Source organism: Danio rerio, chromosome 15 (assembly GCF_052040795.2).
Source record: "Danio rerio strain M-AB ecotype USA chromosome 15, GRCz13ab, whole genome shotgun sequence".
Lineage (NCBI taxonomy): Eukaryota > Metazoa > Chordata > Actinopteri > Cypriniformes > Danionidae > Danio > Danio rerio.
In genome coordinates, this window is record NC_141035.1 from 6,434,576 (window position 1) to 6,460,353 (window position 25,778).

The following is a 25,778-nucleotide window of genomic DNA, read 5'->3' on the forward strand; positions in this document are numbered from 1 at the left end:
TCTTTCTTTCTTTCTTTCTTTCTTTCTTTCTTTCTTTCTTTCTTTCCTTTCTGCCAATCTTCGTTCAGCCAATCTCTGAATCTAGCAGGAGCACTTTTAGCTTAGCTTAGCAACAATTATTTTATTATATTAGACCATTACTATTTCGGTCAAAAATGACCAAAGCATAACTAGTGCTAGTTCTGTGTTCATGCTTACTGTCTATACCCTTAGTCACTATTCCCTATATTAGTACACTAATCCAGTACAACTGAAGGACTGTAATCTCGATCACTCAGAGCACAAGAAAGGATAGCATTTTGTTTGTGCTTTGCTGGATGATAAATCATTCAGATGGATAAAAATTTCAATTTCTTTGGTCAGATAGTTATTTTAGTTAGCTTTTTTTTAGTAATGAAACAAAAAGTTTTGATTTCTGTCATCTGCTGTTCATTTTGTAATATATTTTCAGCACCTTTTTTTCATTTTTCACTGCAGTTATTTTAAGTCTAAACCTATAAATTCATGTTAAACACTACTTTGAGACATGGTTCACAGCTAAAGAATGTTGAATAAAAATTTGGTGGAGAAATATGTTTTTTTTTTAAACAGACCGGGCAATTTTGACTGGGAACACTAAAGTAAGGGGCAGGATGTAAACCTGTCAGGAGGGTTAAGGATGAAAAAAGGACAGCTTAAAGCTAGGAGCTTATAATATCTGAGCTATGACTGATCAAATAGCCTGTCAATTTAATTCTGATATTACTACTCATACTAGTGAAAATAGCTTTAAGAAAATTTAAATGACACGTTTATTACCCAAATAATAAAATAAGCTGACATCTGTCCACACAGCTGTACCTTTTACTGTCACATGGACACTCCTGTGAATTTGTTTCTCTGGATCCACCAACACGTAGCATGTATACTCTCCCTCGTCTGAGTTTTGCACATTGGACAGCTTGAGTGTGCCGTTGTTCTCGAAGGCACGTTGGCGATGGTTGAATGGGAGCAGATTGGAATCCTTATACCACTTAATAGAGTAGTACGGGTAACCAATGATGCGACAGTGTATGTACGTGTCCCTCCCAGCGATGGCAGTGACATTTTTCATTGGTCGAATACTGGCAGGACCTATTTTGAGAAAGAAACATGAGTAAACAGAGCCTCTGGAAGTCAGATGATAGGCTTATGTAGTATGTGTTAATAACTATTAGTTACATATTTTAGAAAAAAACATACTAAATAACTAACAAATATTCCTAACTTTGGCAAGTAAAATAACATTTGACGTAAATGAGCACAATGCATCAACAACCAATGAGAGTGAAGGCATTTTACATACGCTTACTGTTAACAAACAAATATGCATTCCTTCAAACCAAGAAAGTCTACCATACCTGGATACAGATACTCTCTAAATACACAATACCCTATTTTTCAGAAATAGTAAGATGCTATTTGTGCTGTTCTCAGATAGCATTAAAAGTTATTTACAGTTTGTGCAAATAATTGGTTATATTGTTTGTGCTTAAAACTCAATTAATTGCCCTCCCCGTTCATTTATATAGAGCTTTTCTGGGTATTTAAAACATTACATGCATTCAGATGAGAAATCTTCTTCAACAGCCACCAATGTGCAGCATTCACCTATGGAGTTACCATTGGGCTTGAGTGGACTACAGCACAATGAGCACCAGCCAGTAAGATGTTATTAATCCCTTGTTATCCCAGTCAGTATCTATTAGCTGCATCTCCATTGTTGGACCAGTGTTAGCTGGGGTTCTAAACAGGCCAGCCAGGGTTAATATCCACAGACTGTGTTCTTCGTGACCTCAAAAATTATAGGTTTTTAAACATGATGCAGTGTTCCATGCAGTGTGTAACAGCACTAAGTGACTACAAATTTCCAGTTGAGGTTTAAATCTGAAAGTGCACCATGTTGAAAACTACTGATTCTGAGTCGAAAAAATGAATCATGTTGGGTTCGATTCAATCTTGAACGCGTCAACATCAAAATGGTACATCGCCAAATATGTAGTGCCGGATCCGGTAAAACCTAAATGTATCTTTCCCTTCAGACAATAGCGGAGCTCAGGGAATCATGGGACTAATCATGATGCAAAGCTGTCGATCACTAACAAATGGAGATTCGATTGCGGGTAATAAAGGGTTAAAGTTCATTTTCACAACAATACCACAGTATAGCCAACCATGTGCTGAGCTTGTTCTTATTATTTTTCTGATTTTTGATACAATAACCTACACTGCAACGCGGGACTCATCTGCCATTTGTAATTAAAGGAAGGAGCAGCAGAGACTATTATGCATGAGACTTTGTCAAACTAACTGATACAGTTCATATGGACCAGTTTCTTCTTCCTCCGTATTATAACTTGTAAGTGTCATTAAAATTGTTGCCTCGTTTTGTTTAGTTTGCAAAATATGTATTTAATTGTATGGTCTAACTTGTAATCACTCCATGCGGCTTGTAATCGCTTATCTATTATAGATCAGTGCTTGTACTGTGACTCTCAGGTAAATCTTCATGTTGCTACTCATATTGTGTCCAAAACCACATAGAAAACGTGACGCGTGCTTCTTTCTTTTACGATTTAAATGCGTTTCTGATCTCATGATCATCAGCTGTTTGCCCTTGCTATGGCCACCATCAGCTGTTCCTCACACATGCGGCACAGTCAATTTTCAAAATAGTTCCAACTGTTGCCACTGTGTGGATTAATACTGAATGTGCGTCGTTGTTATTACTTTGGGTTAAGTTTAAGAATAGAGTATATGGTGGTGTTTAACTGCGTTACTTGAATGCATTCCTGCATTGGGCTCTCACTTACTCTCTGCTACTTCTCTCACGCTGAACCCAGTCGACCAATCACAACAGAATGGGTCATCGGACCAATCACAGCAGAATAGCCTCACATAAAGGAGGGGTTGAAAATGAATCGCTGAACAAATCGTATGGGAGTGGTTGGGATAATCGGGTAAAGATAAATGCATATTATAAGACAATGAATGTGTTTTTGACCTTCTATAAATCAAAATAGGGGCTCTTTAATCAATATTTCTTATAGAAGACTGATAAACGTGTTGAATTATTTCTGACCAAATGGCTACTTCAAACAGGCTACTTCATAAAAGAGCATGCATTAGGATAAAAGGTGATAAATTGTTTATAAATGTTGATAAGCCCTACTTTTCCTTCTCAAAAATTCAGCATAAAGCAGCATGTGTTCCATGCTGGTTGGAGCTAGTATAGTGCTTGTCCAGATCTTGTCTTGTTAGTGGATCAGCATTCACATTCTGTCCTCAAGCAAATCTGAGCTGGTTACTGGCCTTAGCACTACAAGTTACCAGCATCTCACAATGCTTTCTAACCCTAACCCTAAAAAAATAGCAGCAATAACTCTGCGGCTCTCATCTGGTTGCAGACTAAAGCGAGGCAGGGTTGGAACTGGTATCTGGATGGGGAGCGTTCTAAAAAACAAAGTCGTGGTTGGAAGATGTGTAGTAAAGTGTACGTGATGTGACTCTGTAGTCTACAGTATGTGTGGCTCCTAGCACCCCAGTATAGGGATGGGGCCACTCTACTGTACAATAAGAACCATCCTTCAAATGAGCTATTAAACTGTGGTCAAGGAAGTGGAGCGGGCTTTAAAATGATTGTAGGGTTGAACGCAATACTGCTTGACTTCAGTCGGTAACTCTAATAATAATAATAATAATAATTCGTTACATTTATATAGCGCTTTTCTGGGCACTCAAAGAGCTTTACACAATGGGAGGGGAATCTCCTCATCCACCACCAGTGTGCAGCAGCCACCTGGATGATGCGACGGCAGCCATTTTGCGCCAGACCGCACACCACACACCAGCTGATTGGTGGAGAGGAGACAGAGTGATGATATGCCAATCATGATATGGGGAGGGTTAGGAGGCCATGATGGACAGAGGCCAGTGGGCAGATTTGGCCAGGATGCTGGGGTTAAACCCCTACTCTTTTTCGAAGGACATCCTGGGATTTTTAACGACCACAGAGAGTCTTGACCTCGGTTTAACGTCTCATCCGAAAGACGGCGCTCACTGAGCAGTATAGAGTCCCCGTCACTATACTGGGGCATTAGGAACCACAGAGAACACAGGTTGGGTGCCCCCTGCTGGCCTCACTAACACCACTTCCAGCAGCAACCTAGCTTTCCCAAGTGGTCTCCCATCCAGGTACTGACCGGGCGCAGCCCTGCTTAGCTTCAGTGGGCGACCATGTGAGAGTTGCAGAGAGCTAGCTGCCGGCTAATGCACAGGACAGACCAAGTCATCAAAAGTAAGTAAGTAAGTAAGTAATGTAAGTATGTGTATTTATATAGCGCATTTATCATGTATGGACATACACACAAAAGATTTCACAATCATGAGAGGGTTCTCTCCACTCCACCACCAGTGTGCAGTATCCACTTATATGATGCAAAGGCAGCCACAAGACAACGACGCCAGTGCGCTCACCATACACTAGCTCTAGGTGGAGTGGAGAGACAATGATAGGGCCAACTCAGGATGGGGATGATTGGGAGGCCATGATGGGTAAGGGTCAATGGAGGGTATTTGGCCAGGACAACGAGGTTACACCTCTACTCAATATGAGAAGTGCCATGAGATTTTTAATGACCACAAAAGGTCCGGACCTCGGTTTAACGCATCATCCGCCCACTGACAGTATAGAGTCCTGTTCACTTTTATGCTGTGACCACACCAGACGCGGAACGCGTGGATAAACAGCGGTATTCACGCGTAAATAGCCACGTGAACATTTGAGCTTACTCGGTTCATTCGCGTATCAAACCCAGCTTCATTCGTGCATCAAATTCACTTCAGAACAGACACAGATTTGCGTGATGGGTAAGGCTTCTGTCTGCCCGGTGACTGTAGCTTTGTTGCTAAATGGCTAACATGGATTTTATGAAGAAAATAACAGTGTTTATGTGCTTTATGTAGGCTGAAAAACAGCGTTAATACATTTAGGGCCGTGTCTGAGTCCACTAGATCCTTTTAGAGGTGCATCCAGCTCTGTGAGCTCATAAACTTCTCCAGAAACTCTACCTGGATGACGGAGGCTTTCAGCTGTGCTTCTGACTGAGCTGAGCCCAGTTTGATGAACTTTTTGTCGGTGTCGGATGGAGAAATTCCTCCGGGACACCCACAACAGGCGATATGTCATAATCACGCCCCCTCAAGAGCAAGCTCCTGATTGGTTAACGTGGTGCAATGTCCGCTGAAGTTCAGATTTTTGAACTCGAGCGATTTGTGCGAAACGCGCGTTAAGCGCATCAAACGCGCAAAACGGTCAATTCGCGCCGCGCCATTCGCATGTATCACAGCACGTTTGCATTGACTTAACATGTAACTCACTCGCGCTTGATGCGGGTTCCGCGTCTGGTGTAAACACAGCATTACTATGGCATTGATACTCAGAAAGACCATAGGTTGAGCACCCCCTGCTGGCCTCACTAACACCCCTCCAACAGCAAGCTAGTTTTACCATGTCTCCCATCCAGCTAGTGACCAGGCTCAGCCCTGCTTAGCTTTAGTAAGTAACCGGTCTCGGGCTGCAGGGTGATATTATCTATTGACTTGGTTTTGTTAATTATTGTTCTTGAACTCTGATCATACTTATCAACCCTCCCATATTTCCAAGGATTCTCCCCATTTTACATTAGACATTTTAAACTGCTATCATAACCGTATTTTTCAAGTATTTCTAATCTTTCTATGAAAGATGGCATCTACATAAAGCTAATACCCAATATATGCATAGTTCTGCAGAATCACTTTTGCTCTATTTAGGCTTGAAAGCATTTTGGAATTAATATAGTAATGGCAGTATTCCCTTACTTTTCATTTAGGGCATTGCCCTTTTTATAAATCAGTTAATTCATGCTATGGACACACTGCATAGTGATAAAGAGACACTGTTCCCTGAGCAGCTTCTGTACACGTGATTTGAAGTGGAGTGAAAGTGTACACTTTGGGATTTGGCTATTGGTGTTAAAATAGACTAATACACAAACTTATATCTAAACATTAGGGGTGTCAAAATGAACTGTTTCTTCAGTGCACCACGATGCAGACGTGGACAATTCGGTATCGGTTCAGTAGTAATCATAACCGGTCATTATGTACTGACATCATTTATCTCATATGCGCTTTGTCGCGACGGAGGTGAGCGCAGGTATTTACAACACTCCAGGTGCCAACTACTTAAAAATGCAGAAACTGTGCACAATTTCACTGCGTGTGTGTGTTTTCTAGACATTCTTTCACTGACTTACAGCAGAAGCCCCTATTTCACTGCGAATGAGGGTATGAACGTGAACTCCATTTCGCCAGTGCGAGCCAGGGCTTTTATCGGGCTGGGCCGGACCAATCACCCGGTAGGTTGAGCAGTGAGGGCGAAATCATGTAGCGTTTCCACTGACGGGCTAGTATCCCGCAGCGCATCACGCAAACCCCGCCCCCAGAATGTCTCCCAAATCAAACGTCACACAACCCGCCCACTTCAGGGGGAATCAGGCAGATAAAGCACACCATCGCATCATCACAAAACCATTAAAATGAAGACAACCAAAACAAACAAACTACACGTTACAGTACAGCATTACATTATATGTCTATACGCACAGGCCTGTGTGTTTCCATTCATCATATTCATTTACTTAGAGACCGACTGTTGGCATCGTGTATCGAGTGGTCTCATCTCAAACGGAGGGACCCAGCACCCATCCATCAAACCACAGAAATTCTCCGTTAATAACGCGGTATGAAATGTATTTTATAACATCCTCGTTTAGATAGACGCTGTCAAACATTCAGCCCAAACGCTCTGGAGAGACTTGAAACATTTTAATTTAATTTTTACTGTCTGCTGTGTCGGTGTAAAGATTATTCTGCGTTATAGAAACATCAAGGAGGACGCAGCAAAGTCACTTGTAAATTAAAACTTTATTATTTTATGCAACAGCCTTACATTTAAAAGGGAAACATAAGGGCGATCATACTCAAAAAGACCACAGCCTAAAAGGCTAGATGTTTTTTTTCACTTATTTATTTATTTGTTTGGCGCATGTACTCGTGTGCGATCGGAAAACTAGTGTCCGCCTCTCCTTTCACTTCGCCCCGATGTCCCAACTAGCCCTCTTTGGCCCAAAGTATTCGGTGGGCCGAAAAAGGCCGGCCGCTGGCACAGAAAAAAGTCAGCGGCCAGCCTTTTGGCCCGATTAGGCCCCGAAAGTGACAGTGGAAACGGCCTTGGCTTGTTGGCTCGCCCTGGCTTGTTCGCTTTAGGCGCTTTAGTGGAAACGTGGCTACTGTGGCCCATTTTACCTGCTGGCGTGACTTTTCCTCCCCTCTCTTTTCCTCTCGGCTGTTACAACGATACTTCTGGATATAGGTCTGCATTCACGAGAATAAATTTTCCTAATAAAGTGCGATAGCGGTCGGTAACTCTGGTGTAATTTTACCAGCAGTGGGCAGTCTCATAATATCGGTCCCGAGCGTGGTTGCGTATGTGTTTGTTTGGTGCTGTCTATGTTTGTGTATGTGTGTGAATGAGAGACAGTGTGCTGCTTTGTGTCTATGTGTGTGTGGGTGTGTGTGTGTATACAAACAGCTTGTTATAGCCACCCCCCAAAATATAACACTGTGTATGGAAAGCATCGTCAATGCACCGAGATATCGAAATGAACCGAATCGATGGCATGATAATCGTAACCAAACCATGTAGTTTCACACCTCTAGTAAACATGTCTGTCTTGACATGTTTTATTTTAAACAAAACTAATTATGTTCGATTGAGCATAAACAGTTATAGATCATGTAGAACATTACAGATCAGTCCTTAAGTGTCATCCGTCATCAAATAGCTATAGCTCTTTCATTTATTTGCAACTTTTTTTCTATTATACCCAAGTGGGGTTGTGGTATCCCTTATTTTCACATCCTAATGTTTACAGATATGGCTCTAATTCATAGCGCTGTGTTCCACCTATGTCTGTCCCCAATTCTCGATTTGGCAAACTCCCTCCTAAAAACTAGCCTGACATACCCTTACAGATGGCCTGACAGTGTCCAAAGGCTGACCATCGGCTTGGTGTGTTCAAACCTCAAAGACAGGAGCTGCCTTCACATTCATTGGTTGTCTTTACATAGAATCAATGCTCATTTGCTTATTATAAATTTCATTATAATAACTATTGATTACATATCTTAATCTGCTAAGCATAGACTGCACATTGCTAATCTCAAACAACTACAATTTCCTTACAAATAAAAATTTCACATATAAATCTCCTAACAAGCCTATCATGTTTGTGTGTGATTGTGATTGTGGTGTGGTGTGGGTGTTTTTGAGGAGCTGATCTGACAAGCACCTCTTACGTTTATTCGAGCCTGATAGGAGACCGATCCGGCCGAGTTGTTGCAGGTGCAGCGGTAGACCCCCCCATCGCTGACCTGCGTGTGAGAAACATTCAGGTAGCTGAGCACGTGGCCTTCTGTGGTGATGATGCGGTCCATGCGGTGGTTGCTGTCTTTGATGACGGGGTCGTCGTCCAGGGTCCAGGTGACGGTGGGGAGGGGGGTTCCTTTCACGTGACACACCAGCGAGATGGGCTCATTCGGGCTCACAACCTTCTCGCTGAAGGCAGAGAGGATCTTTGGTGTCCCATCTGGAGGAATCAAAGACAGATTTGACTTACTGTTTTATTTTTGCTCCTGTTACATACGCTCTCAGAAATAAAGGTACAAAATCTGTCACTGGGGCGGTCACTTTTCAAAAGGTTTTTGTTTCAAAAAGTTTCTTAAAGAGCCAAGAGACACGCATTCGGTTTAAGTCTACCTCGTAATTTTTTCAAAACATGCTTCATCGAGCGCTGCGAGCAGAGCGAAGAGTGGGCGTGGTCAGCAGAGCAGGGGAAAAAGGGGAGGGAACAACTGTTGTCAGTTGGCTCACAAAATGAGACACAAACCATGAGGAGACGTATGATTTTAGAGTTTGCAAAGTTAAAATGCAAAGAAATAAACAGTAATTTAATGCCCTGCTACATATCTTATTCATAATTTCATATACATATAACCACAATTTATTTCATTATAAAGAGAACCACTATAAATCAGTTGGACTTCTTTCCTTCTGAATCCCCAGGTCTAAATGCAGACACAATGGATAGCAGTGAAGCAGGTTTCTAGCCTTGTCTAACGCAACCGTTAACCCTGCCGGTAATCTGTAGGATTTTAAACATAGGTGATCACAGCAGCATGGATATAGGCAATGTGTCTGAATGGTAACGAACTCAACTGATGAAGTCCACCATTCTCCAATTTTTGTATACAGCTCTCTAGACAAAAATGCTTGCAGCAAACCAACAGCTTTGCTGTATTGGCCCGGACAGCATCGTGGGGAAACACATGCAACAAACCATATGAATCATGGAAACAAACACATAACGTTATGACCCTTCATGAACGGCTAAATACTGCTTGCCGTATGCAGTCTCACCCAGTCATTGGGTCTTACAGCTTAGTAGGTCTGCCTTGACTTCAGAAAGCACGTGCTCTCATGAATAATTAGGAAGCAGGGTCTTCTCATAGGATAAGAAAAGTCAGCTTTGAATAATAACGAGAAACAGACGCGTCATCCCTCCACTAGCAGAAAAATGATACATCACAGATCTTCATCCAAATATTATTTTAAACCCGGAAGATGAAATTAGCTAACAAAATATCAAATAATCCAGTTTGTCTAACAATTAAAGCTGCCCGATGCTAATGTTGTCTTAACTGAGGCTCAACACACACAAATCTATAAAAAATAATAATAATAATAATTTAAGTACTCGAGGGAGTCTTGAACCTTTAAAGGCACATATTAATGCCTAAACAGTACAAATGTGTAGGCACAGGTGAGACTAGGGTACAATAGTGTACCCTAAAGGTGCTAAAGTCTACCTGTATGATACAAATATGTACCTTTTGAAAAAGTGACAGGTTTTGTATTTCTAAGAGTGTACAGCAGTATGGAATAAGCTTTACTGAATGTAACATAAAGCTCTGGATACAATTAAGAGACTACATTATTATTGGTTGTCTGGATTTGCCTTTGAGAGGTATGTGTTTTGAGTATGTTGTGTTTTAGTTTAATTTTTAATAATGGGAAAATATCTTCAAAATGTGGAAAATTATAAATTTTATATACCCATTGCCATTCAATTTCTGTCATTAAAGGTTTACAAATCTACAATCTGCTATAATTGTGCCTGAATAATTAGTCTGAACCCAGAATAAAGCCATCAAGAATTTCAAAAATGTCTGTCTCAAGAAGTTTCATTCTAACAAGCAGAACTTTCTAACAAGGTTGCAGAATATCGAGTCTTTTCAATGTGTTCTGGACATTCTTTAAGGTTTTTGTGTCCAAGGAGTTCGAAAAAAATGCAGAAAAAATGCATTTAGTTCCCAGTTGAAATAAAACCTGATACAAGACCTAAAAAACATGATTGTAAAACTGCTCCTTCATATTAACATTTTTCAATTATGAACAATAAAAAAAAAAACACTACGCTTGGCCAGACATTACTTCAATTTCTTTTCAGTCCCGTTTTCCTATAGAACTGACACTTTGCAGGAAAATAGTTGCGTTTTGAGCCTAGTGCCATTGAAGTCTTTACTCTCTGATCATTGTGGCTTTTTTAAAACATCGTTATAGATTATCAATATCCTCTTTATGCGGTTTTGTGGCAACAGGAGACAGTTGCCCCAGCAACCAAGCAGAAACAAAAAAATCTATTCAGCTGCAGGGCAGAGTAGCTTCAGTAAAGTCCAGGAAAGAGTTTTATTAGAACACACGCACAGTTACATGTATGTTCAACAAAGAAAAATAACTGTGTGCATTGATATTCAGATGTGGGTGTTGTATTAAAATGTGCTGGCAGATGAACACAAGCTTTATTAACCTAAATGAACAGCTGTTTAAAATAAAGTCTAAAGTGTGTATTATATGTACAATTTCAAGGCATTTGCAAAAAATAAATAAATAAAAAAAAAATAAAAAAAAACATGAAATCAATCAACCAACCAACCAACCAACCATTCGACCAACCATTCGACCAGTCAGTCAGTCAATGAATTCATGAATGAATTAATTAATAAATGAATGAATAAATGAATGAGTAAGTCAGTCAGTCATTGATTAAATAAATGAATGAATCAATAAATGAATCAATCAATTATTCATCCAACCAACCATTCAACCAGTCAATTGATGAATGAATAAATGAATGAATGAATGAATGAATCAGTCGGTCAGTCAGTCATTGATTAAATGAATTAATTAATTAAGTCAGTCAATCAATCAATCAATCAATCAATCAATCAATCAATCAATCAATCAATCAATCAATCAATCAATCAATCAACCAACCAACCAATCAACCATTCAAACTGTCAGTCAGTCAATGAATGAATGAATGAATTAATTAATTATTTAATTATTTAATCATTCAATTAATCATCTAACTAAATAACCATTCAACCAGTTAGACAGTCAGTCAGCCAGTCAATAAATAAATAAATGAATAATTGAATGAACGAATGAATGAATGAATTAATTAATTAACACACGCACAGTTACATGTATGTTCAACAAAGAAAAATAACTGTGTGCATTGATATTCAGATGTGGGTGTTGTATTAAAATGTGCTGGCAGATGAACACAAGCTTTATTAACCTAAATGAACAGTTGTTTAAAATAAAGTCTAAAATGTGTATTATATGTACAAAATGTGTACATATAATACATTAATACATTAATTAATTAATTAATTAATTAATCAATGAATCCATCAATCAATCAATCAATCAATCAATCAATGAATAAATGAATGAATCAGTCAGTCAGTCAGTCATTTAGTAAATTAATAAATAAATGTATCAATGAATAAATGAATCAATGATTGAATCAATCAATCAATCAATCAATCAATCAATCAATCAATCTATCTATCTATCTATCTATCTAAATATCTATCTATCTATCTATCTATCTATCTATCTATCTATCTATCTATCTATCTATCTATCTATCTATCTATCTATCTATCTATCTATCTATCTATCTATCTATCTATCTATCTATCTATCAGTAATACTGAGTTAATGTGGTTTGGTGACTGCATAAAAAACATTTAAAATAAAAATTTGAACACTTAATTTATTGATAACGTAAGCAGTTGTTTAAATGACAGGGATTTATGTCAGTTCAATTGAAATCATCTAGCTAAAATCTTTTTTATTATTATTTATTATTATTATAATTATTCACATATTATTCATACTATTCATACTATTTAGGAAAAATAAATGAAGTATATGACATGAGATTAGAATGAATATTAAATGAAGATTTTTGTTCCAGCAATGCTTGAAGCACATGACATTACGTCCCAGAACAGAACCACCAAGATGGACTCACCTTCCAAGACGACCTGAACTAAGTCTTGGGTGGACATCTTTCCATTTCGAGCAAAGCACTGATACGCTCCTCCATCGCTCTTGGCCATTCCCTCCATCACCAGGTTCTCGTTGTTAATGCCCGTGATTCGTACATTTATACCCTGATAGATCTTCTCCGCATTCCTGTACCAGGTGATGTCAAACTCGTCTGAGCCAGTCACACTACAGAACAGAGACACTTGGCTACCCACGCTGCCCCTCACCTTCCGTGGGCTCACCACTGCTTTCAGAGGCTCTGGGAAAGATAAAAACAAAAATGCACATATATTAAACCAATGCTTTAAAACACGTTTACATGTCATTCATTCATTCATGTTCTTTCAGCTTAGTCCCTTATTTATCAGGGGTCGCCACAGCGGAATGAACCGCCAACTATTCCAGTATATGTTTTACGCAGCGAATGCCCTTCCAGCCACAACCAAGTATCAGGAAACACCCATACACTCTCACATTTATACACACACTCAAACACTACAGCTAATTTAGTTCATCCAATTCCCTTATACCACGTCTTTGGACCGTGGGGGAAACCGGAGCACCCGGAGGAAACCCACGCGAATACAAGGAGAAAAGACAAATTCCGATCAAAATTCCAGCTGGCCCAGCCAGACTCGAACCAGTGACCTTCTTGCAGTGAGGCGACTGTGCCACCGAGCCACCCTGCTTACATGTCATTCTAGTGAATGAATGAACCATGAGTGAACCCCCATTACAGAGCATTTTCATAGTGGTAAAGAGGTGCACCCATTTCCCATCATCTTGCAGGGTGGGATCTTTAAATTATCTTCATGAGTGCAAGTTTATTTTGAATAAATTTACTTCAGCACATTCCAATGCAAAATATCTGACTTTTTACTCCACAACATTTCATAAAAAACTTGTTGCACATCATTTTAACCCTTTCCCCAGCGCCCCAACGAGGACGCACTGAGGCGCTGTTTTTCCACATGTCAATGTTTATGAATAGATTACACCAAAAAGGACAAGAGTAATGTTGAAAAACTCTACATCAGTTTAAAGCTACAACCCCTTAAGCACCCTTTGCAGCCTGTTGTTTTTCAATGGAAAGCTTACGAAAAAGTAGCCTTTTTGACATACAATTTGATATACAGCAAAATCCTAGGAGTAAAATTAACATCTCCTACTCGTCTCATTCCTACAAAGAGTTAAAATAACACTCTCACACAAATATAATTTGACCAAAAAATATGTTTTTTTTTTTTCTCTAATGAAGTTGTCACTCCACCCTCTTTTAATCATCATTATGGACTTTTTACATTATAACAAACTGTACGTTCACACCGAAAGCGGCGAGAGCGTCAAAGTAGCCGGAAGTCATTAACTTTCAATGAGAGTCGGCGGCGATAAGCGGCGAGAAGCAGCTTTTTTTTTTTCCTCTTTACAAAATCAGGAATCTCATGAAACAATGCAAAACAGTACTACTGTTTCAGATATTTCAGACATATGAACACATTTTATAATCAAGTGGAGCAAAGCCACACCACATGCAACTTGATCTTTCATTGTTAAATGAATTTGATAATAAATACTAGAGCTGCACGATTCTGGCTAAAATGAGAATCGCATTTTTTTGGCTTAAAATAAAGATCGAGATTCTCTCACGATGCTGTAGATGCAAAATAAAGCTTAATGTGAGATTATTGTTTTTTTCTCAAACATGTGGTAAAACAACAATATTAATATTATCTGTCGGTCTACTGGTTTCTATAAATAGCTCTATTCTACTTATAATAATTCTGATGTTGAATTATGTTTGAGATATAGGCCTATGCTTGCAATCTGAGAACATTATTAGACCATTTAATTCACTGGTAAAATCAACAGGCTAGAAAAGTCATACTGACACTGTATATATCAAATGCAGGCCCGGATTGGCTAATCGGGAGGACCGGGGTGGGCCGGTCTGTTTTTTGGCCGCGAGGGCCGGTGTCCCTAGCTGCTTGCACTCTCAGCAGTCACACTTTTTTCTTCTATTTATTTTTTTTGACCATAGCTTTACTCTTTTTAATCATTATTTTGCCGCAGTGCCGCTCTTTTTATTTATTTTCTCGCAGCCCCGTGAGAAAAATGCAACCTGCAGGTTAGCGTTAATGACGATGATGTAATGTAACTATCGACCCCAAACAGCGGCACCTTAGTGAATATAAGAATTCGAATAAAATGAACAATACACCTGCTCAATGAAAATCAAATGATTCACTACATTAATAAATCTGACATAACTTGATCAGAAATCTAAAAATAGGAGAAAAAGATTGAGCCATCAAAAGAAAGTAGTGCTGTGTCTTGAGGGTCGCAAGTCATTAATTATTTTTTACACTCCCTGTATTAGCGCCAATGTGGTCCAGTGGTAAGCACATTGCAATTCAATGACGCAGAACTGTGATCGATTCTACCTTGAAATATCTTTTTTTTAATTTTTTTTTTAGATTTTATTGTTAAGACATAAAATACTGTTAGGGCTGTTGAACATTTGAATTTCTAAAGCAGCAGTTTTCTTGAAAAAGACGTGATAGTGCCATTAGTAACTGAATTGGAATCAGTCGTGAACTGAGGTGGGCCGGTCTGGCTTGAAACTCCAGGGCTGAAAATGAGTCCCACTCCGGCCCTGATCAAATGCTTGTCGCAGTCATAACTACAAAATGAGATATGATTATTTAAATGATGTGCACACTTTGGGTTTTATTTTTACTGCTGCATGCTGCTCATACTTCGCACGCGACTCTCAAACGATCACTCTGTGCCACAAATTGAATATTATTTACAACTTTATTACCTGTTACTCACATCATATGCAGGTTTTGTTCACTAAAGTAGACAGCTGTAAAGTGCATGCCCATCACGTGCACGTCTCTCCATTGGAAAAAAATAACAAATTGCCTGCAGGTCGCACACCAGAAACGCCGCTCTGCGTGGCGCGACACTGACGCAGCACCATGCATTTTAGAACTCTAAACTTAGGTTTCTATTAGGGTAAACACACCGGCGCTTGAAGTCGGCGGCTGTCCACGGAACCTAGCTTCAAGCACTGTTGTGTTTACCCTGATAGAAACCTATGTTTAGAGTTCTAAAATGCTTAGTGCGACGATTCGCGACACTTCATGTCTCTGCCGTATGGTGTGCGCATCCGGTGCCTCAGTCAAGCTCGGCACTTTAAACTAGCACACAGCTGTCTGTAAAACTATACAACGACACAAATGATTGTGTACTCTCTGCTTGGTCTGTGTCCGAGTTGTACATGTACGACTGAATGCTTATCCTCTCACTCTTGCTCCTTCTCACAGTCTGCCTGTCTGTTGAAGACACAGAGTGGGCGAGCTCTTGGCTCCGCCTCCTTGTTACGTTGGGCGGGAAGCCGAAACTAATTTTCACGTGAAGCAACACGCCTCTAAAACAGCAAACTGTGTAAACGCCCCCAACATGACACTTTTGAACACATTATAATAAACAAATCTGAACTGTGTGTTGAACTGAGCCTAAACTGGCACACTCAGAAGAACCATAATACTAATATTAAATCATAAAAAAGGGGTAAACTATGTGCCCTTTAAAGTAAATATATCAGTTAAATGGTTTTGTTTTGTTTAGATGGGGTATTATGAAAGCAAAGATCATTAAACAAGGACAATAACCTTCATTTATTAACTTATTAACACATTATTCCCTAATTTCCCATGATTTATATACTTACAAGGTATTCAGCCACCGACAACTATAGGTGCCGCTTGAACATTTGACACAGTATACAAAAACCTCAGATCTCTTGAAAGATTTGTTTTGTTTGGATGAATCTAGAAACCTTCATGATTATGTCGATATATATTGGTGAACAAAAAATAATTTTTAGTATCATGAAAATGGCCTTCATTTAAAAGGGTTTGCATCCATTTTGCATCCTGAAATTAGGGGTTGGAAGGTTAAGGCCTCATATGACAGGAAGTAAATCAAAGTAAATCCTTTTTTTCTTTCTTGGAATATTTAATTTGGTTGTTTGCTTGCATGTCTTTAATAAATTAAACATGTAGAAATTTACTTAGAAAAGGAAAATGGCAACTCTGAACTTTGGCATATAGTTGCCGGTGGGCTTAAATGGGTTAATAAATAACCTACAATATATTAAAAGCAATAACATATGCTATATTTTTTTTTGTTTTCACAAGTTTTGAAGATGTAACGTAAGTTCCACTTATAAATAGTAGGTCACATATAGCTTCCATCATGAGCCATATTCAAAATGGCACAAGTGTTTTCAAAGTGCACTGCTAAGGGAGCGTAATTGTCAAGATCGCTAAAACTGAACTGTAAAAATAGTTTGAAAGCAAATTACACATAAGAGAGTTGACTTGATGCTTTTTTAATCATTCCAAGTTTAACTGTTGGAACGTTCTAAATGAATAGGGCATAGGGGGATAGCTGGGAATAAAACACAGCCAGGAACTTTGCTTCTAACTATAGAACACAACCGGGAACTTTGCTTCCAACTACAGCTCCAGAGGTGCAGTTGGAAACGTCCAAGTTTGCCGTGCAGTTTGCAAATGTTCCTTGGAATGATGGATTTGGGAAATGCCAAATCATCGAACTATGTTTGCAACAATGAAACTTGAGACCTTAGTCTGATAACCATGGTTTTCAGAAACGCACGCCAGGTTGAGGATTTTTCAAAATTCCGTGTAAAGTGTGGTGGTTGTTTTCGCCTCATGACATCAGCATGCACTCTGTTTAATCCTTTCTGATTGGCCAACATGATATTTTTGCATTTTCATATAGACAGAGGTTTTTTAAATCAAATCAGGGAAATCTCCATTTATAAAAACACCTGCATACATGTGGATATGGTCATAGATTCAAATGATCCAGTCAAAGTGAGTCTCCTTAATATGAAAAAATTTACATATTTTTTTCTGTTGATATTTTACACTTAAAAAAACAGCCTATCATCATTTAACCTGGAAGAGTTTTTAGTTGATTACCAGGAAATCACAGGGAATTACGTAAAATGACCATGAAAGCTACTGGCAGCCATTTTGTTTTTATGTTGTTGAAAGATTTTGCACAGATTTTCTTTTGGATGGAGCACATTTAAAACTTATAATAATACATTCAACCTTTGATACTGTCATATATACCCTACCGGTCAAAAGTTTGGGGTCGTTTTTTTTTTTTTTTTTTTTTTTTCATGTTTTTTTTTTTTTTTTAAAGAAAATTATTATGTTCATCAAGGCAACTTTATTAAATGTAAAAAAAGAAAAAGTTCAATTGGTTAATACTTATTTGTTTATAACTTATTGTATGAAGTTTAAAATGGAATTATTACTCCAATTATTATTGATTTTATTATTATTATTATTATTATTATTATTAATAATAATAATAATAATAATAATAATAGTAATAATAATAATAATAATAATAATAATAGAGTGATTTCTGAAGGATCATGTGACTGGAGTTATGAAGCTGAAAATTCATCAATAAAATCACTGGAATAAAATATTAAATTAAATGATAAACTACTTTTGAACAGTTATTTTATAGTGTAATAACATTTCACAGTTGGTACTCTATTTTTGATGAAATAAAGGCAGCCTTGGTGAGCAGGAAAACCTTATTTTAAAACATTTAAAAATCCTACTGACCCCAAACTTTTGACTAGCAGTGTAAATACTTTTTGTACTTGCTTAAAACAATTGTCAGTCCCACTTTATATTAAGTGTCCTTAACTACTATGTACTTACATAAAAAATAAATACAGGTATTTAATCAAGCATAAGTACACAGTAAATACATGTATTTACACAATAAGTACATTGTTTCAAACTTTTAATTCCTGTGTAAGTACATATTAGTTAAGGTCACTTAATATAAAGTGGGACCTAATTGTCATATCTGTCAATAAGATTTGACCGAAAAACTAAACGTTTTTGTGAAATAAACTTCGTACTATACTTAGCTTTGATATTGTGCAAAAAACAATACAAGTAGATCTCAAAAATGAGATTTTAAATAAAAAAATTGTAAAAGATAACTTACGTTTGACAACCAGCCGTCCGACCACTTTGGCATTTCCGAAGCTGTTCCACACCTCACACACATAACTGCCTGCATCGCTGGGTCGTGTGGCCTCGATGAGGAGGCCTGATACACTCTGATGGTACCGGCTATCTGATTCCAATGGACTGTTGTCTCTCAGCCAGCGATACCTGGGCGGAGGGTGACCAGATGCTTTACATGGGAGCTCCACCCGATGACCCACCATAACCTCCTTCCGTTCAAACCCATCCAGAATCACCGGAGCAGAATCCACAGGTTCTGAAAGAAAGTATGAATATTATATTATATTATATTATATTATATTATATTATATTATATTATATTATATTATATTATATATTTTTTCCTACTATGGAAGCCAATGGTTTCTAACAATCTTCAAAATTGATTCTTTTTCAACATTATTTCATTAATTTTTTTTTTCGTCTTAGTCCTTTTATTAATCCAGGGTCGCCACAACGGAATGAACCGCCAACCTATCCAACACGTTTTTACGCAGCGGATGCTCTTCCAGCCGCAACCCATCTCTAGGAAAAACATTAATTAATTCATTTTTCTTCGGTTTAGTCCCTTTATTTATCAGGGATCACCACAGTGGAATGACCCGCCAACTTATCCATCATATTTTACTGTTAAAAATATGGCAGAAACCATAAAATTCCAAAAATAGTACAGTAAACTACTATTATAATGTTAAGCACAAATATTTTGAAGTACTAACATCTACACTTTGTACACAATTACTAAAATACGACCATAAGCGTGTCTGATGAGAAAGTCATATGACATTACAAACAATATTCCCACAAGGAGAGACACATACTAAAATATTTAACATATAACATATTTAAATTTAATAATTTAACATTTTGATAATGGCCAATCTGTCCGAAAACTGCACAAAAAATTAAGTTAGGATAAAGCGAAATGAACCAAACTGCTTTTTTGTTGACATTAGAGTAGTGACCTGCACTTTTTATGTTGCTTGGCAACCACTTTATCAATGGTCTTAGTGCTGGAATGCATGACATCAGGTGTTTTTTCGCACAGAAGTTGACTTTTTCAGCTGTGGGCATACATCGCTCTCTGACAAAAATGCAAAATGCAACGGTGTGTTTCCAATGGCACAATGGGAGCACATCAGAGCAAGTGTTTTCAGTTCATTCATATGGAAGATTTGCATTAGCGCTTACGTAATGCATTAAGTTCAACTTCCATATGAAGCAAAACAGAGAACACGAGTAGGGTCTGTCTGCGGACTGCAAGACAGGGGCGTAACAAGAAGAGGCGTAATTTGTAGTAGAGGTGTAACTTGAAGTTATAGAGATCCACATGTCAGAGCTATGTTGTCAGCAGGATGGCACTGTACATCAGTTATTAACGTCTACACCTACTCCACACCTAAACCCAACCATCACAGTTATTAACGTCTACACCAAACCCAAACCATCACAGTTATTAACGTCTACACCTTCCCCAACCCTAAACCCAACCATCACAGTTATTAACGTCTACACCAAATCCAAACCTAAACCCAAGCATAATCGCTATGAACGTCTACCCCTACTCCACACCTAAACCCAACCATCACAGTTATTAACGTCTACACCTTCCCCTAACTTAAAGCCAACCATCAAAGTTATTAATGTCTACACCAACCCCGAACCTTAACCCACTTATCATAATTATTAACGTTTACGAATACTCCACACCTAAACCCAACCATCACAGTTATTAATGTCTACACCAAACCCAAACCTAAATCCAACCATCACAGTTATTAATGTCTACACCAAACCCAAACCTAAATCCAACCATTACAGTTATTAACGTCTACAACAAACCCAAACCTAAACCTAACCATCACAGTTATTAATGTCTACACCTTCCCCAAACCTAAACCCAACCATCACAGTTATTAACGTCTACACCAAGCCCAAACCTAAACCTAACTATCATCACTATTAATGTTTACACCTTCCCCAAACCTAAACCCAACCATCACAGTGATTAATGTCTACACAAACCCAAACCTAAACCAAAGCATGATCGCTATTAACGTCTACACCTTTTCCAAACCGAAACCCAACCATCACAGTTATTAACGTCTACACCAAACCCAAACCTAAATCCAACCATCACAGTTATTAACGTCTACACCAAATCCAAACCTAAATCCAACCATCACAGTTATTAACGTCTACACCTTCCCCAACTCTAAACCCAACCATCACAGTTATTAACGTCTACACCAAACCCAAACCTAAACCTAACCATCACAGTTATTAACGTCTACACCAAACCCAAACTTAAACTTAACCATCATCAATATAAACGTCTACACCGTCCCCAAAGCTAAACCCAACCATCACAGTTATTAACGTCAATACCTACCACAACTCTAAACAAAACCATCACAGTTATTAACGTCTAGACCTTCCCCAAACCTAAACCCAACCATCACAGTTATTAACGTCTACACCAAACCCAAATCTAAACCCAACCATCACAGTTATTAATGTCTACACCTTCCCCAAACCTAAACCCAACCATCCCAGTTAATAACGTCTAGACCTTCCCCAAACCTAAACCCAACCATCACAGTTATTAACGTCTACACCAAACCCAAATCTAAACCCAACCATCACAGTTATTAATGTCTACACCTTCCCCAAACCTAAACCCAACCATCACAGTTAATAACGTCTAGACCTTCCCCAAACCTAAACCCAACCATCACAGTTATTATCGTCCACACTTACCCCAACCCTAAACCCAACAATCACAGTTATTAACATCTACACCTTCCCCAAATCTAAACCCAACTATTACAGTTATCAACGAACAGCCGTGAGTTGTGGAGGCTTTCATACTTGACGTGCTCGACATTGTGTTGTTACTTGTAACCACAGAGGGTGACCCTGAGCAGGCTAACTGTCATGACAAAACAGACAAAGAAGTCAGTGAGTGGCGTTGCTAAATGAATGATTATAATTATATATTAATTGGATTGGTTGTGGCAAATTTTGGAGAAAGCCCATGAAAACATTTGATGAAAATGTTCTCTGGTAAGTATTTCTGCCATCTTGCCAACAGCATCTCGTTGTGACATCTCGCATGATTCAATGGGATCTCGATAACTACAAGTTACGCCCCTTGATCTTACGCCCCTGTCTTACAGTCTGCAGACAGATACACTGACGACATAAAGACATTAGGGTGCGTAGTATATGTTTATAAATCCTTTTTTACTCTGTTTCAAGGGCCAATGGAAAGGAGTATGAAATAGAATTGGGATTGGGTCTTACTGTGAACCAGATTACAGATTTTTACTGTACCATTTTTACTGTTTTTATCATTGAAATCAGAAGGTTTATGAGAAGTGACACCAACACAAAGGCCGCTCACCTGATAAAAGCAGTCGGGCACTGTTACTCTGTCTGGTCTCCCCTGTGTATCGGTGCCGCGTGGTACAGCGATAAATATTCACCGCATCCTCCGACTGCACATCCAGAATATACAAGGCCCCCGTGGATGTAATAAGATATCTTGATCCTGAAAAGAAAACAACATGGTATCGTGCTTAGATTCGCTAACCCCAATTAAAGGCATAAAACATTCTGCGTTGTTATTTGACTCTATATTCCATCAAAAGCAAATGTATGTAAAACATTTATTGCCTTCATAAGATAAAAGAATCCGCACGTGATGTCTCTTTGAAGCCAGCGCTGGCAGACCTGAGGGAGCGGAGTATTGAACTATTGGACGTGACTGTTTTGCAACTGAGCCAATCACTCAGTCAGTCGCCCAGAGCTCGAAACAGAAAAAAAAAAAAGCCTTCAACAACTGCAGCCATTCTTACAGTTCACACCGACACAGCCAGGGAAACGGCACAATTATGATGGTTAGTTCTTGAAATCTCATTCATTTATTTTCAGGATAATATTGCTTACAGTCAAATGACTGTATAAATGGACACAAATTACTGTGATGTTGATGCATACGAGATGAGAAATGGATCTTGTGGTGCACAGAGGTTGAAAAGAGAGAGAGAGAGACAGACAGAAAAGGAGAAATAGAGAGTCTGCAGCTATAGCAAGCATTGACCTAGTTAGAAATGAGAGTCCAGGATTTGATACCCTAGAGGGGGTTATAGCTCCTAGTTTACATGCAGTCGTCTGAGACCTGCTACCAGCAGTGCAAATGGAAAACTGGGAAATGCATCTGCGCGCTGTTGTCTTGAAAAGGTTAAAATTAGAATGGAGAGAGAAAAAAAAGGGAAATTCAAGCAGAATTCTTAGATTAGCTGAGCTGTGTTTTTGGAATTTGAGGATGGCATCATTTCACAGCTATTTCATGGTGTGTTTTGTAAGTGGGCCCTGTTTCAGTACGAAATGATTATGATTTTATATGTGAAAGCTTACACCCTTTCAAACTCAGAGACAACGTTTGGATCTGGTATATAGAATAGAATAGAATAGAATAGAATAGAATAGAATAGAATAGAATAGAATAGAATTGTTGCTGTATTGCAGCACTATCAGGTTCGGCAGAATTTCCATGACTACACATTTACATGACCGCACATCTCTTTGACACCACCACACAAAGTGTTGGGTGTATTAAATGTCAAGCAATTTGCATGAATACACACATTGTTTTTGAAAATCTTTTCACTGAAAACCAAAACTGCAAAAAGAAAAAGAAACAAAGAAAAATGATATTATATATCTATTTTTTTTCAACACATTTCTAATCATAATAGTTTTAACAACTCATTTCTAATAACTGATTTATTAACTAATAAATTAAAACGGATCTTTGCCATGTTGACAGATATTTTTCAAGACACTTCTATACAGCTTAAAGTGACATTTAAAGGCTAAACTAGGTTAATTAGATTAACTGGGCAGGTTAGGGTAATTAGCCAAGTTATTTTATAATGATGGTTTGTTCATTGACAATATAAATAAAATTGCTTAAAGGGGCTAATAATTTTGACCTTAAAATGGTTTTCAAAAAATAAGAAACAGATTTTATTCTAGCCAAAATAAAACAAATAAGACTTTCTCCAGAAGAAAAAATATTATCAGACATACTGTGAAAATATGCTTGCTCATATGGGAAATATTAAAAAAAAAGACCAAAAAAATTTAAAAGGGGGCTAATAATTCTGACTTCAACATATAGTTCACATAGACTACTACAGATGCTACTGTATTTGTCATAGCAGCTTTCAGATTTTAATTTAACTGTGGATTTTGGTCATTCAGACTTGCCTGTGTGTATAATATGCCTATATAATATTGTGTGTACATTTTTATAGGTTTATATTGTGTATTATTTTGGACAACATATAATGTTTTGTCAGTTTTTGCAATGAAAATATTAAGCAAAAAAAAAAAAAAAAGATTTTCTCTGTTCAACAGAAGCAGAGATTGGCTTATACAGTTTTGTATACAATTATCTAATTGAATAAACAGTATAATGCTACTGCATTTTATTACGGTCATAGAATATAAGTGTAGGTAACTGTGTCATTTGTCAAAGCACCAAGATAATACCATCTATAACACCATCTCTGTAATTTTTAGACACATGATCATTTTTGATGTTTATTTTCAAATATGACCTTACTTTCAGATGTTATGAACTACAGTTGAAGTCTCTCCCGAATTATTAGCCCCCTGTATAAACATCTGTTTAATGGAAAGATTTTTTTTCCCAACACATTTTTAAACATTTACTATTACTCATTTACTATAACATTTTTCATGATGACAATAAAATACATAAAATACATAATATTTTACTAGATATTTTTCAAGATACTAGTATTCAGCTTGAAGTGACATTTAACTAGGTTAATTAGGTTAACTAGGCAAGTCATTGTATATCAGTGGTTTGAGCTGTATACAATAAGAAAATGTTTATCACTGTAAAAAATCTGTATTTTTACGGTTTATTATTATTTATTTTATTAAAAAATGTTAAAATAACAGGCATTAAATTCCAGAAATTTACTGTAAAAGAACAGACATTAAATTATAAAGATTTACTTAAATATACATTTCTGATAAATTTCTGTAATTCAACCTCTGTTATTTTACAGTAAATTTCTGTAATTTAACTTTGATTTACCTTCTGAAATATATATATATATATATATATATATATATATATATATATATATATATATATATATATATATATATATATATATATATATATATATATATTTACATTTACATTTAGTCATTTAGCAGACACTTTTATCCAAAGCGACTTACAAATGAGGACAAGGAAGCAATTTACACAACCAAGAGCAACAATGAATAAGTGCTATAGGCAAGTTTCAGGTCTGTAAAGTCTAAGAAGGGAAGTATTAGTATTTTTTTTTTATATATATATATATGTGTGTGTGTGTGTGTGTGTGTGTGTGTGTGTGTGTGTGTGCGTGTGTGTGTGTGTGTGTGTGTGTGTGTGTGTTTGTATATATATATATACACAGTTGTTGAAGTCAGAAATATTAGCCCGCTTTTGATTTTTTTTTCTTTTTTTATATTTCCCAAATGATGTTTAACAGAGCAAGGAAATTTTCACAGTATGTCTGATAATATCTTTATCTTTTGGAAAAAGTCTTATTTGTTTTATTTCGGCAAGAATATAAGCAGTTTTTAATTTTTTAAAAAACATTTTTGGGACAAAATTATTAGCCCTTTAGAGCAAAAATTTTTTTTGATAGTCTACAGAACAATCCATTGTTATAGAATAACTTGCCTAATTACCCTAACCTGCCTAGTTAACCCAATTAACCTAGTTAAGCCTTTAAATGTCACTTTAAGCTGTATAGAAGTGTCTTGAAAAATATCAAGTAAAATATTATTTACTGTCATCATGTCAGAGATAAAATAAATCAGTTATTAGAAATAGGTTTTTAAAACTATTATGATTAGAAATGTGCTGAAACAATCTTGCCTCCATTGAAAAGAAATTGGGGAAAAAAATAAACAGGGGCGCTAATAATTCAGGGGGGCTAATAATTTTGACTTCAACTGTGCATATATATATATATATATATATATATATATATATATATATATATATATATATATATATATATATATATATATATATATATATATACATACATACA

At 37.3% G+C, this 25,778-nt stretch overlaps 1 protein-coding gene across 5 annotated transcripts in view; it reads right to left on the minus strand.

Moving 5' to 3' along the window:
- dscamb (Down syndrome cell adhesion molecule b) overlaps positions 1 to 25,778 on the minus strand; it is a 317,810-nt gene that overhangs the window by 87,725 nt on the left and 204,307 nt on the right. For 4 of the 5 annotated variants that reach the window (XR_015508884.1, XM_087283469.1, XM_087283470.1 and 1 more), the window contains 5 exons: positions 22,031 to 22,177; positions 18,602 to 18,880; positions 12,510 to 12,785; positions 8,415 to 8,711; positions 841 to 1,113 (listed from right to left, as the gene is read on the minus strand). Coding sequence is in view for 4 of the 5 variants with exons in the window: in XM_087283469.1 (XP_087139595.1) it covers positions 841 to 1,113; positions 8,415 to 8,711; positions 12,510 to 12,785; positions 18,602 to 18,880; positions 22,031 to 22,177 (1,272 nt within the window). In the remaining variant the exon portion in view is untranslated. The remainder of the gene's footprint in view (positions 1 to 840; positions 1,114 to 8,414; positions 8,712 to 12,509; positions 12,786 to 18,601; positions 18,881 to 22,030; positions 22,178 to 25,778) is intronic. The other variant, XM_087283472.1, reaches the window with a different exon arrangement.